Genomic DNA, 15146 nt, shown 5'->3' on the forward strand with positions numbered 1-15146 from the left:
AATGAAGACATAAAACATTAATTTAATTTCTTTAAATTATTGAAAATCAAAGTTTATTTATTTTGGCAAACAAAGGGGGTTTACTATTAAAATTAATAAATGGAATAACTGTTGTGTGATCATTACTAAAAAAAATTATAATAAAGTTTTAATAATTTTAATAGTAGCCTAGTAGTAGCAGTATGTACTGTCTGCTGAACAATATTAATATATTTCTGCCGCAGTGTCTTCCAAGTTAAACCAAACTTTTATTTTGACGGGTTGCCTGGAATACCTTTACAGTTCTGTGTGTATATGATATGACGTTAGTTTTACTCGAATCAAACGGTAAAATGCTCATTAATTGACTCTCACAGCAGTTCTGAAGATGTTGTTCATGTGTTTATGTCCTCATTTAGTTAGGCGGCAGACGCTGAAATCACCGCGAGCGTCACGCAAGCTTCAATCTGTGTGTAGTAAACAAACCGCGCGATATAAAGAGCGGATTGCCCCGTGCGCTTTCGAAACATTATACATTATACAAATTTGTGTCCTCCTAAACCACATAAACATGCACACACACACAATATATTAAATTAAAATTTTAAAACGTTAATTTTTCAAAATATTACTGTTGTATTGTATTCTATTGTATTTTTTAATCAAATAATTACAGCCTTAATGAGCATAAGATTTTCAAAACTATTTTTGAACGCTAGTGCATGTGAACATAGTTGTCTTTTATCACATTGCAGATGTAAAAACACTGTAGAGGGAATGTGTTTTGCCATTCTTAAATTGTTTTAAGCAAACCAACAGACAAAGCAGTCCTAATACAGGTCACATATAACTTGGTGCTAAAAAGAGTCTCTTGTCTATCTTCTATACCGTACTTCCTTGTTCAAAGTCCTGTTTCAGTCTGTATTATACTAAAGAGGCCCAATAATGTCATACCTGCTTCCCTGCTATATGTCAGCTTTTGATCTGAGGCACTGAAAGGGTGAATATATACAGTCTATTGGAAATGTTTACACAGATCTCAAGTTACAGCCAGTACTGCTACTGAACAGCAACCTGTACAAAGCTCCCACAATAGAAAGCCTGTATTACAGCGACCTGCACCGCTGATGGTTATTCACTCGGCTGGAAAGCACACTGAAAAGCTCTTTCCCCTTTGTTATAACCCAGCTACAGGGTCACACAGGTGATGCAAGATCGGACGGGGGAGAAAGACGGTCAACAAAAGGATCCCTAGAGGGAGGGAATACAGGAGGAACACGTGAGGAACCAGAGAAATGGCTTCTGATTTGACCCAAGAGCAGTTCACGTTTCCATCCTGACCAGGGACTAATTAGGTTCACAGTTCACACCCTCCAAAAACCAAGTGGCCGTGCACAGTTTTAAAGCCATTAACAATGCACAACACTACATTGATGATCATGTCCATGCCAGGGCTGAGACTGTCCACTGTGTGCCTCTGGGAAGGCAGTGTGTGCGGAGAACACGGTCGTCTGTTGTCCCGAACACAAGCCCTGCCTACAGACGGGCTGGAGAGCACAAACACACACTCTCAGAGTTATTCATACAGCAGTTCCCATCATAGAGTGTGATGATATCACACTGCTGCTGCTGCTGAAAAACCAATAGAGATTAAAGAGATTATAAATGAAAAGAGCTGTATTGTTAAAGCATAAGCGGTAGGAGTCAGACAGGGGTTTGTTTAATTATTAAGTGTACAAGATGTTTTCATTGGATGAATTAATTCTTTCTTCACACTTAGATCAGATCCATTTGTCCAGAGGAGTCAAAGATGTCATGTACAGAGATCATCACATGTGCGAGTTTTAACAGTATATATATTTTATACACAAAAAATTACATAAATTTGTGGTCTGTATTTTTTTTTTAAAGTTTTTGAGTCTCTTATGCTTAAAAAGGATCCATTTATTTGATTAAAAAACTGAAATATATTACTTCAAAATAAAACAACTGTTTATATTCAAATATACTTTAAAATATAATGTATTTCTGTGATGCAAAGTAGAGGTCTGCATTACCGTAGGACCAGACCACGCGGGATTAAATTCTCGAATAAAATGTGGCAGCGGGCGGTAACTCTGGTGCAATTTGAACGGGAGCGGGTGGTCTAACAATATCCTGTTCCAGACATCCTTTCAGAACAGCATATCCGCACTTTATTCTTATCAAGCACCGGTACAGTCTACACTCACACTGTTATGCACACGCTGCCAGAGGTGGGTAGTAACGAGTTACATTTACTTCGTTACATTTACTTGAGTACATTTTTTGGGTAACTAATACTTTTAGAGTATATTTTAAAATGGGTACTCTTTTACTCAAGTATATTTTTAGAGAAAAAACGGTACTTTTACTTCGTTACTGTGGGCGACTCTCCTCTCGTTAATGTATCTTAATGCAATACAAATACAAAATGCTTTGGTTTATTCCAAACGCGCCGTCTACTTTTCTCTGGGCAATGAACGATGCCCATTCGCGAATGATTCATTGTTTTGAGTCGATTCTGTTTAAAGGCTATAAGTGAGTTCGACTTCATGCAGCACTTAGCAGACTGATCGGCGGCTGACTTGAAGCAGTGCATGCCGGTTAGAAATTTAGTCCGACTTGAACCGGCACCGACCACACGTCATGTCACCACACGATAGCGTTTCGAGAGCAGCCGGCTGACTCAGCCGGCGCAATTTCTCCAGAGCGACTGCGGGAGCGCTGATGACGACACAGCTGTTTCACGATTGGCCAAATTCACCACGACAACAATGACATGTGTTTCTAATGTCTTCAAATCCAATACAGCTCACAAATCTGTTTTTAGAACAGTAAAAGCTTTTTTACTGTAGTCGCAATGTTATATTGAGTCACGTTTATCATAAAACACTGATGAAAGCATACATACCCCCACTTTATTAGTATTTAAATAGTTTACGTTGAACTTTATTCTTGAGCAGATGGCACTGTATTAAGCAGTATATAAAAAGTATTTCTGTTGCTCATGAAAACGTTTCTGAAACGTCTGTGTATTTGACAAATATTGCATTTTATTCACTTCATCTTTGATAGAGTATGCAAACACCACGTGAGTGTCACTAACGGGAGCAGAAAGTGTCCAGCTTGACATCCGTTTTCAACTCTGCCCCTGACTGCAAGCGGCTACTCTCGTTGATCGCCGTCTGTAGCCGTGCTTCAAGTCGAACGCACCTAATATCAAACCAGTTGGCAAACCAGTGAATCGGTTCGCGAATCAGTTTGAATGATTCGTTCAGTTCCCTGCCGCACGCGCTGAGTCTCTGAAGCGGTTCTCACTCACAGAATTTTCATCAGCTGTTACTCCAGTTTTCGGAGTCATATGATCCTTCAGAAATCATTATAATATATCGATTTATTACCAGTGTTGGAAACAGTTTTGCTGCTTAATATTTTTTGGAACCTGTGACATTTTGTTCAGTATTCTTTGATGAATAGAAAGCTAAAAAGAGCAGCACTGATAATAAATCAACATGATTTCTGAAGGATTATGTGACTTAAATGTTAAACAAATTGTATCCTGACAAGACGAATAAAAATAACGAATACAATTTTGTGCATACTACACTCTTTCTTTCAGTACAGGAAATTTAAATGTGTGATTCTGGAAACGAGACCTAAATTTTGCATGAACCTTCAGAAACCATTCTAATATACAGATTTGCATTTGCTTAATATTTTTATGGAAACCAGGATTTTTTCATTATTTAATGAATGTATAGTTCAAAAGAACAGTATTTATAGAATTTTTTGTAACGATGTAAAAGTCTTGCCACTTTTGATCAATTTTATGCATCCTTGCTGGAAAAAAGTAATAATTTCTTCCTGATCTAGAACGTTCGAGCTCTTATAGTGTTCTGTTGGATTTTAATGTAGTAAAAAAACTTTAATTCATAACACATTAATACTGATTCAATGTAAAAGTTTGACAGAGCAGCAGACTACTGTACAAACATTTGAGTTGGATAGACTCCAGCTCCAAAAAAAAAAAAAAAAAACCCCCCCCCCCCCGAAATATAGCATATTTAACCTATAACACTTCATTAGACAGGGAGAAATAATTTTATAAATTTACATTTAGTCATAGAGGAACAATCAATGAATGAATGCAATCGCATTCAGTATGTACATTAGCATAGACTTTGTTTCAAAAACCAACTCTATGAATAAAGAAAGGCTGATAAAAACCAAACCAGCTTGATTATGGAGTAAACATTTGCATCTCTAACTGCGACAGAGCTAAATGTACGCAAAAGAGACTGACAGTTAAATATGCAAGACTTACATGAGGCATTGACAACTCTTATAAAATAAAGGTTTATTACTGGCATCTATGGTTTTATGAATAACCTTTCAAATCCATGGAATGTAACCACACAAAAGTTTATTTTTAGTGCAAAAGGGCTCGTTAGATTTAATAAAAAGTTTAATAAACAAGTTCCCATTAATTTCAGTTGACAGTTGAAATGCAATTTTCGAAGTCACTGAATATGTTTTATAACAAATGTGCTTGAATCGAAACATAACGAAACAAAAAGCAAGCATGCAGAGCTGTAGTGCAGCAGTTAGCACATGACACATTGAGCTGTGGTGCTCATGCAAGCAATTCAGGTTTGAGGCACGTGATGTGTCTAGATCCATCTCTTCCCGTCTTTCTCTTATCCATCCATCCATCTGATAAAAGAATAACATCAAACACAAATCTGCATGCTTTCCAACCACTATATTTTTGGTAACGCTCTAAAGATGCCTTGAACCGCTCTCCGTAACACAGGCCCAAACCCTAAAGTCAGAGCCAAACATGGCCCAGTGTTGCTTTCCAGAATCTGGCATCGCTGCCGTTCTCACTGCATATTTGCGGCGCTAGGGGAGAAGCCAAAAGGGCAGTGCCAGCAGACTCTGTAGAGAGCCGAGCATTCAGAAGTGTACCCAATAAAAACACATCTGGTTTGAAAATGCACAGAGTGTGTCGATGCATGCAGCGGGATCAAAAGTTGTAATCCAAAATCAACTGCTTCAGGATAAAATTTATGACACGAAAAGATGTTAATCAGTTAGTGGGACATTTTGAGTCTAATTCCTGTGCCTGACATTGTCATGTTCCTACAGGACCATTTGTGTTTCCAAGATCTGCATCTTAAAACTGCACAAAGCTCCAAAATCTCTGGTTTGTGCTGATTGTAAAGATGGTGATTTTTAGTTGCAGTACAGCGCTATGAAGTCACTTGGCCGACGGCCCGTTTCCATCATTCTCTCCAGGCTGAGAGCCAAAGGAAACCATTAGGATTTGAGTAGCGGCTCCCAGACTGTCACCAAACTGAGCCGCCCCTCGACTCACGCAGCACTTGACCTCCACATGCATGCGCAAACACACGCACTCATGCACAACCTCCATTTACAGTCAAAACATTGTATCTGAGCTTTCCCAGAAGCATTTCTCCAATCCAACTGCCATCCAGTCTTCGGGAGTCATTAAGAACAAAAGCGCTCAAAACCATCTAGAGAAATGCACGGAGCGAAAAATGTACTAGGATCAGTCAATGGAATGGCACTTGCTAAATAATTTACTTCTAAAATACACTACAGTTCAAAAGTATGGGGTCAGAATGATTTTATTTTAAATAAATGATATATACATTAAACTGATTCTATTTCAAATAAATGCCTTTTTTTTCCAGAATCCTGGGGGTAAAAGCGTATCACTGTTTCCACAAAAATATTAAGCAGCACAACTGTTTTCAACTTTTATAATAATAATAGTTTCTTGCACAGAAAAGTGAAGTGAAGTGAAGTGACCCATACTCGGAATTCGTGCTCTGCATTTAACCCATCCAAAGTGCACACACACAGCAGTGAACACACACACACTGTGAACACACACCCGGAGCAGTGTGTGTTCAGCATATTAGAATGATTTCTGTAGGATCATGTGACACTGAAGACTGGAGTAATGATGGTGAAAATTCAGCTTTGCAACACAGGAATAAATTACATTTTAAAATATATTAAAATCTAAAACAGTTATTTTAAATTGTAATAATATTTCACAATATTACTGTACTTTTTTTTTTTCAAATAAACGCAGCTTTGGAGAGCATAAGAGACTTCTTTAAAAAGCATTAAATACATTTTTACCAACCCCGCACTTTTGAATTTAGTGTATGAAGTTTGAGTGAAAAAACATTTTTTAAAAAAGTGTGGAGTGGTAGTTAATTTTATTCATCAGGAATTAATCTGACTGTGAAACTGGACAAAAGGTTGAAAAATAGAGACTGAATCCTTTTTACAAAGTCAAGTATTGCACTTCTATGAAATTGTGCAATGTTGAATCGTTTACAAAAAACCTATGAATTCTGTTTATATTGACTTCAAATGGCACTGATTCAACTGTACTGAATCAAATGACTCAGTGACTATGACCACACACATTCAGATTCAAAAGAGGAAAATGAGTCATGAATTGCCATTGCACACAAAAGCTTAATGCAATAACACTGAAAGTGACGTGACATGACTTGACATGTCACGTCATACTTGGAATTAGTGCTCTGCATTTAACCCATCCTAAGTGCACACACACACCGTGAACACACTGCAGTGGGCAGCCATTTATGCTGCGGCACCCAGGGAGCAGTTGGGGGTTCGGTGCCTTGCTCAAGGGCACCTCAGTCGTGGTACTGAAGGTGGAAGAGAGCGCTGTACAATCACTCCCCCCATCTACAATCCCTGACGGACCTGAGATTCGAACCCGCAACCTTTGGGTTACGAATCCAACTCTCTAACCATTAGGCCATGACTTCCTGAAGACACAGTTCAATAGTTATTGAGAACTTAAGGATTTGAGGTTTGGAAGAAATGACATCTGTGCTAATGACTGTTAAGACCAATCAAGCCACACGTCGTCTTCGCTGTATGATCAAACTGGTAGATCAGCGCTTCAGGGTGTTTGTCTGTTGAACCACATTAAACAGCTGAGAACAAGCTGCACCTTGTTTGCACACACACAGTTTTAAGTCTGGCATGATGTGTGAATGTCAGATGTCTCAAGCCAACAGAAGAACTATGAATCAACAAATAAGACATGACAGCGTTTGGACGCTCAGAAAGAACAGCTGACTGCAAACGCCACAGATATGGCCATCATGTTTTGCAGGAACCAGCGCTTTCTAAGAACTGAAACAACACCTTAGCTGGGAAAAACTTGGAACAACACTGCAAGATATCAATAATATTTGCATAGGAAAAATCATAAATGAGATAGTTGCGATCTGTTCTGAAACTCTTGATGTCTAGAGGAAATAACGGAGACATTATAAAATGTCTCAAACTGTGCGACTGATGGCAAAGTCTGCAATAAAGCGTTTCAACATGAAACATTTTTCACCACAGTCTTCCATCACTGTATCTGACAAGGAACGCTGTCCTCATTCATTTTATAACACAGTTCAAACTTAAACAAAAAGTTCTGAATTAAGTGAAGCATAACTAAGTTTTATAAAAAATGTTTTATATAAATAAATATTTTTGCTATTTTATGATATTAAAAATTATTTTACTTACATGTACACAATTTTGAATAGCATAAATATTTTTTGCCATTTTATGCCACAAAAACAAAAAAAATCTATACTGTATGAAAAAAAATTACATTTTATGCGGTTAACAAAACATATTTACAAAAATAAACTAAACCAGATATTTTAGGCCATTTTAATGTTTGCTAATGATTTAAAACCTAGTTTAAATCCAACAGTTTATACTAAATAAAGACAATGCAACAGCACTGAATGTCAACATTTCAGACCTTCTTACCTTGATTAAAACTACATCCAGAGTTCTCTCTCCTTTGGCACACAAACTATACCTCCGCTTGTATCGCTCGTACATCTTTCCAACAAGTGTAAGAGGAAACTGTGACACTGAACAAAGCTTATTTCCCACATGAGGTCCTGACAGGCACAATCTCCACGGCTCAAGCGTTTGGAAAAATGATCTTTCACATCTGTGTGAAGGGCCAGCCCCTTTCCCTCGCTCATCCCCCACTCCACTCTTCTCTCTCTCTCACACACACACACTCTCTCGCATATGCAAACAGTCTTTTTTCCTCTTTCTTTGCGCCATCCCATTGTACTGGCTCTTTCTCACACATCTGCACACGGGTCATTCCTGCTATGAGGTACATTTTAATAGTCCAAAGTGTATTAACACTGGATCAAAATTGGATTATTTGGATTATTAAAATTATTTTTTTACACATGCAAATCATATTATTTGGTTCACAATTAGGTTCAAGTGGATTTAAAACAATTTCTTTACTTTGGTACGAGAAGAAAATGTGTTATTCTGCACATACTAACATGACAAATAATCTTAAGAAATTTTTTTCTTTCTCTAATAAAAATGTTTCTAAACAAAGCTTTCCTGAGATTATTTAAATTAAAATCAAGTTATACTTAATAACAACACTGTCTAAAATTAAAAGCATTAAAGAAACATTTACATTAATAGAAATAAAAAATTTTAAAAAATTATTTCGTTACTTGCAACTTGGCAACATTTCTAATTTTAAAATTAAAAACAAATAAATATGAATAAAAGCTAAATAGAAATAAAACCAATAACTATTAAAAAAAACTAAATTAATAATATTGAAATAAATATTACAATTAAAACAGAAAATATATATGAAAAAACTAATAAAAAAACATTGTTTATAACTTTTGTTTCTATGTGCTCTTAGTGTTTTGTAACAAACCTAAACTAACAAAAGCCAGTTCCTTGATGACATCATCCTCCAGGAAGTGACGTAATTTGGAACGGAAAACAACAACACTTATCTAATAAGCACTAGAAATGGATTTGAGGAATTCTGTGGTATTAGTTTATTTCATTCTAAAATATTCTGAATATCTAATATTCATATTAAAATATAAAGAATATCTAAATGAACAAGTTGACAAGTTAACGGTCACACAGCAATGGCTAACTATAGCTATTTTTTTCCCCTGTTAAAAGACTTGGCATTGAGTAAATAATCAAGTTATAATTACAGCATCTTATCTTGACCAGAGCATATTTCTGAGAGTCTGATAGCCATTTATAGAAATAGCTCCTTATTAGCATCAAGTTCAAGCAGCACTGCAGAACGAGAACAACCCACACGGTCGCTTTTCTTTCTCAGCGTCTCAGTTCTCCTTCCTTCTCTGAGTTCAGTCCCTGCAGGAAAGCCTGTCCGGTGGGATACGCAGATAACAGCCCTCATGCCTTTCTAATGGACACCACCATTGAACCGTCGTCAAAGCTTTTCAGTGTTTAGTGCACCATGTACAGCATACAAACAATCACAAACACACCCTCTGCCCAGAGGAAACGAAGCCGAGAAACACCTACTAGTGATTTCTTCCATCTGCTCATGATCTCCAGAGGTGAAATGAGCAGAAAGAAACCGAGGCTCCGTGTGTTGCCAAGATAGGGCTGGTTTTAATTTGCAGGAAAAGGCCTTCAGCACTTGTGGTTCACATAAAAGGGTAACCCCAGCCCCCCATTCCCCCAAACGGTTGTAAAGAAGCCTGTGGATGAACAGCTGGCCCAGAGGTCACGACATTAAACTGTCAACGTCCAACAGGAGAACGGCTCAAAACAACAAAGTGCTGTGAAAAATCATTATATAACCTGTTACATTGTGCCCTGCAACGTAGATCAACTGCATTTTTGTCAATTGCTTGTTTGAAAACTTTGAACACTATTTTTTTTTCTAGCTATCTCTATTCTCTCTTCCAGGCCTGAACTCTCACAAAATAAACAAATCCACATTGCTTCTGGACTTCACGCCTCATTGCCACCATATCTAGTGTCTCTGTGAACACAGACACAAAAGCAACTGTTTAACCTTGAATAACAGAAGCACAATCACATTGTGAGTAAAGCACAAAACTGAAGCTGAAAATTATGTCATTTGGCAGAAAACATATGGCCGCAAAACGAATTTCGTTTTGGCCGGATTTTGTTCAAAATGACGTCACATCAGTTCGTTCTTTGATTTCGTTTGAAGTATTTTGGGGCCTTCATAAATGTCCTTAATGCATCCTCAATGAATAAGAGCATTAATTCCTTAGCAAAAAGAAAAAACTTTTGAATGGTAGTGTATTTCTCTTCTTTATTCCAGCACTGGCTCCACATGTACAAAGATATATTACTGCTGGATATTCAGATGTTTATAATAATTCTCAGATCTTTTCATAACTAGCAGGCCTAAAGATGAAAAGGAGGACCACATCTGTTATTGGTTATACATGGGCCTGACACCATGGGGACCCGACCGAATTGCTGCTGAGTAACAGGACGTTACGTTATGTTTTCAGAGAAATATCGCCCCCATTTGGAGCTTGGTGCTCAAAATTATTTACTTCAAAGCAACTGTAAATATTGACCCCTCGCTGACAGGGACCATGACAAAAATCAAGAGCCTATTTTGGTTAAAAAGAGATTTGAAATCAAATTTGTCTTGTTAGGTTTGCTTTTATATCAACTTAACTTTTTTTTAAATATATGGCGCATGATCTGAAAAACAGTGAAACATCACAGTCATCCATCGGCATAAAACAAAGAAGTGACAGAAACAATAATAAACAACTGACAGCCCTAGTATTTTAGCAACAACTATCATGGGATATCATTCATGTCACAACATACACCCACAGCATATTTCATAAGTGAAGTGCAGTAAATTAAATACATATTCTGAAAACACTATATTTTTAGTACTAACCACTGGTGCATCTTTTTTGTCTGTGATATCAGGCCACATTGTCTTCTGAGCGTCCATCTGATCCTCCAAACTTGCATCTGACTCTGTGGGAGAACATACAATAACTTTAATCAGTCAGAAATAAGTAGTCAAAAAGTTAAAAGAAAATAGTACAACAAATATATATATATTACTATTAATAACATTATTTTTAATTCACTCAAGAATGGAATATCTGAGTCATTATTTATTAAATGATAAATGAACTAAAAACATGTCCTGCACTGCAAAAGCATCAACCAAACAGGCATGTTTCTGGAAATGGTAAGTCTGGCTATTTTAGTTCAGTTACGTAACTGTGCAAAAATAACAATACTCTTTAAAAACATGGGCGTAGCAATGTACTTTTTCGGTCACTGTGAGAACGGAGGAAAAAAAAATTCAGGAAATGGATGCTGACCTCGTCTTGCAACTTCACTTCCCTGGGCATCCCATAATGACATCACCTGTTGCTAAGCTACATTCTGTTATGTATATAAATCATGATGAATACACCCTGTTCGCTCAGGCGTGTGCGTGTCGGAGACGCACAGGCTACTTTCAAATATTCTGTTGGATCAGAAAGGTATAATTACTAAATTTTGGTTTATCATGGAAGGCGGGTGCTCTTGAAGAGACTTGGACAGCCTGTTATGCAATCACAGTGTAATATTTGATCAGTGATGAAATTAAACATGAATCTTGGCAATGGATTTTTTTGTTTGTTTCTCCTTGATTCAGACTAGCAAAATGTCATTTTTTGAAGCAGGAAAACATATGTCATCAAATGCACATAATACTATATTTTTAGGAACAGAAGTCATGGTTTTAATATCATCTGAAATGTGCTGCAACTTATTTTCCAAAACAACCTATATCACGTAATTTCCATCAAGCATGCAAAATGATAAAATGCACATATTTTAGATTTATGTCAGATGAGAGGTACGTGAGCCCAAGTTTATTTGTTTATCACTTTATTCAATGTTGTATAGCTTTGGCATTTACAATAAATGTTTATAAGGAATACCACTGTAATTTATGATGGTCTATGTATTTTTCATTCCTGTTCTGAATACCATTTGATTTCAAGGTTTTGTTGTGGAGTGACTGGAGTTATAATGCATATCTATAGCATTTACAATGTTCCTAAACATTTCATTTTATTTACCGGCATTTCATATGTGACCCTGGACCACAAAACCAGTCATAAGTGCTTTCCATTGATGTATGGTTTGTTAGGATAGGACAATATTTGGCTGAGATCCAACTATTTGAAAATCTGGAATCTGAGGGTGCAAAAAAATCTAAATATTGAGAAAATTGCCTTAAAGTTGTCCAAATGAAGTTCTTAGCAATGCATATTACTAATAAAAAAAAGTGAGATATATTTACGGTAAGAAATCTACAAAATATCTTCATGGAACATGATCTTTACTTAATGTATTTTTGGCTATTCCAACAAATATACCCCAGCGACTCAAGACTGGTTTGTGGTCCAGAGTCACATTTTGTTACTGAATAAAATAATAAAATGTGATTTGAACATTTTTTTATCTTATAATCAGGTGCAGCTCTTATTCAGAAAACAGTTCATCATAAATATTTTACACTTTTTATTGTTCAACTCACCTTTCAGTAGGTCTTCTTCACCCATTGGTTGCACTGCAGCTTCTGTCTCTTGAGACACAGGATCTAAGCATGCTTGGGTTTGCTCAGGACATACAGAAGAACCTATAATGTCATCCTCGTCTAGAGCATTTTGGACACGTAAGGCACCATCTAGATGGTCACTGTGGACCGAAACACCCAACAGACCTTCTGCATTGACTGCCAGACTTTCCTCAAACTCAAACTCATTTGATGTAGCTATTATGTCTGTGGGATCCACCAAGACACGCTGATCTCCAGATTCATCTGAGTTTACAAAAACTACACCCGCATCCTCTTCTGAAAGGTCTACTGCTGCTGTGCCCTGCATGGCCTCACTGTTTGAGGTCATATCCTGTCTGGGATCCTGAGAGGAGTCATCTGGGAGATTCACTTTCTCCATATCTGCGGCAATCGCTGACTCAATAACTTCCTCTGCTGATGCAGGAGCTTCCCAAACGGGTTCGTTCTTCTGATTCCCTTGAACGTTCTCCATCTTCTCAAAGCCAGAACCTAAAAGAACCTCTAGATTTTCTAAGGTGCCTTCACTAGTTGCTGTCGAAGATCTCGGTTCTGGACCAAGCTCAGTTTGTAAGACGCTGGAAGAACTTAGTTTCTGTCCGTCAAACTCACTCTCTTCAACCATTGCATCTTCAATTGAAAGATTTCTTTTTTCTACAGGCAACAGCTCTTGATTTACTTCTTGCAGGTGTAAAACGCTCTCATCTTCAGCAACCGAAGTCCTTGATGGAGTATCACTAAATTGTTCCTTCTCTTGGTTGCCATCTGTTTCAAAGTATGGCATTTCTAGACTCTCCTGAAACTCCTCATCAGTTTCTTCTTGATCACAGGTTCCTGAAGAATCAAGATCTCGCCTGCTTTCCACATTACACGTGATCTTCTCACAAATGCCTCCCTCTAGCTGGGTTCCTGTGTCATCAGTTTTATCACAAACATCTTCACAAGCATGCATTTCATTTTCCACCAAATTTTGTCGCGAGCAATCCAGAGGTGTATCTCCATCAGGATTTAGGTACAGTGGTTTCTTGCTTTCTTCTCGAACCTCCACTGGATCTATGAGATATCCGCACTCATCCGCTTCTTCATCATCAGTCTCTGCACCCTGAGAACAAGATTCAACATCTGAGCTTTCCGGCGTTTCCAAAGACTGAGTGATTCCCATATCTCCTGCCTCAACGATGAGGCTACGTTCAGATAGCTCTTTCTCCTCCAAAAAGTTGTGTCCTTTTTCCTGATTTTCCTCCTCAGGTCCCTCAGCACACACTGGTGTTTCACAGATTAAGTCATCCACTTTATCAGCTTCCTCTCTTTGTTGTCCACAGGAAGAGGTTCTGTTGACTAAGCTCTCAGAACCACTCTGCAAACCATCACTGCTATCTCCAACGTCACCTGTACCAACTAAACCAGTAGTTGAACACTTTTCTTGCTCTCTGCAATCAGTCTCACTGTTTTCACAAGCACACGCCCGCTGATCTTCGCTATTGCCATTGTGTAGGAGAGCCGGGTCAGTTTCACAGCTGAGTGAGGGACCTCCGTCACCCTCCCTGATTTCCGAGGGATCCAGGCGGTCATTACGTTCTCCTTTGTTTTCCTCTGTGCTAAAAGGAGTGAACCCTCGTTCTCTCGTATCAAGGGAGTCGAGCAGTGCCTCTTCACAACAGCAATCTCTGGTCTCCAGGCCGTCATCACATTCTTGGGCAATGTGCGGAGAGTCTGAGCTCTGCTGAAACGCAACTCCTCCCTGAACATGAACACAGAACAACAGCTTAGGGTTTTCTCTCCTTCAAGCAATTCTCTAACTCTACAGTTATGTCAATGCAATGAATAGCAGATCAACAGCTGTTGGAAAAAGTTATGGTGGGGGTTGAAATCTGAGGGATATTTCATGGCAAACAAGTTCCCTTCTGTTGACTGCATAATAGTATGTATTCATTTAGCAGACATTTCTAAAATCCAAAGCGACTTGCGAAGAGAAGACAACACAGTGATTCATTGTATAGAGGCAGTAACATGAGATGAGAAGTACAATGTTTCAAGCTGTTCGGAGACATTAGTATATGTGTGTGTGTGTGTGTGTGTGTGTGTGTGTGTGTGTGTATATATATATATATATATATATATATATATATATATATATATATATATATATATATATATATATATATATATATATATATATATATATATATATATATATATGCACACTGTATACACAGACATACACTAAATATTTTAGTATGTTAAATATTAATAAATATTTTAGTATGATAAATATATAAAATAATTATATTATTATAAGATGATATTACATGCACTACCAATCAAAAGTTTGTAAGTACGATAGCAAGTACTCAAGTAAGTACTAAATAAATAGTAAGTACGATATTTTAAATAAATTAATACTTTTATTCAGCAAGGCCACATCAAACTGATCAAAAGTTACAGTAAAGACACTTATAATGTTACAAGAGTATGAATTTCTGTATTAATCAAAGAATAATGACAAAAATGCATTATGGTTTCCCCTACAATATTAAGCAGAAGATATTATGTTATTTAATATTTTAAAGCATAGTAATAAGAATTGTTTCTTAAGAGCCAAATTAGGATATTAGAATGATTTCTAAAGGATCACGTGACACTGAAAACT

General features: G+C 37.3%; 1 protein-coding gene across 3 annotated transcripts in view; it reads right to left on the reverse strand.

The window, feature by feature from the left end:
* The window catches only part of LOC306847622 (A-kinase anchor protein 13-like), an 83526-nt gene that overhangs the window by 42110 nt on the left and 26270 nt on the right, over positions 1-15146 (reverse strand). For all 3 annotated transcript variants that reach the window (XR_013782171.1, XM_079381670.1, XM_079381669.1), the window contains exons 7-8: positions 12458-14237; positions 10808-10890 (exon numbers count right to left, since the gene is read on the reverse strand). Coding sequence is in view for 2 of the 3 variants with exons in the window: in XM_079381670.1 (XP_079237796.1) it covers positions 10808-10890; positions 12458-14237 (1863 nt within the window). In the remaining variant the exon portion in view is untranslated. The remainder of the gene's footprint in view (positions 1-10807; positions 10891-12457; positions 14238-15146) is intronic.

Source organism: Barbus barbus (assembly GCF_936440315.1).
Source record: "Barbus barbus genome assembly, chromosome: 1".
Taxonomy (NCBI): Eukaryota; Metazoa; Chordata; class Actinopteri; order Cypriniformes; family Cyprinidae; genus Barbus; species Barbus barbus.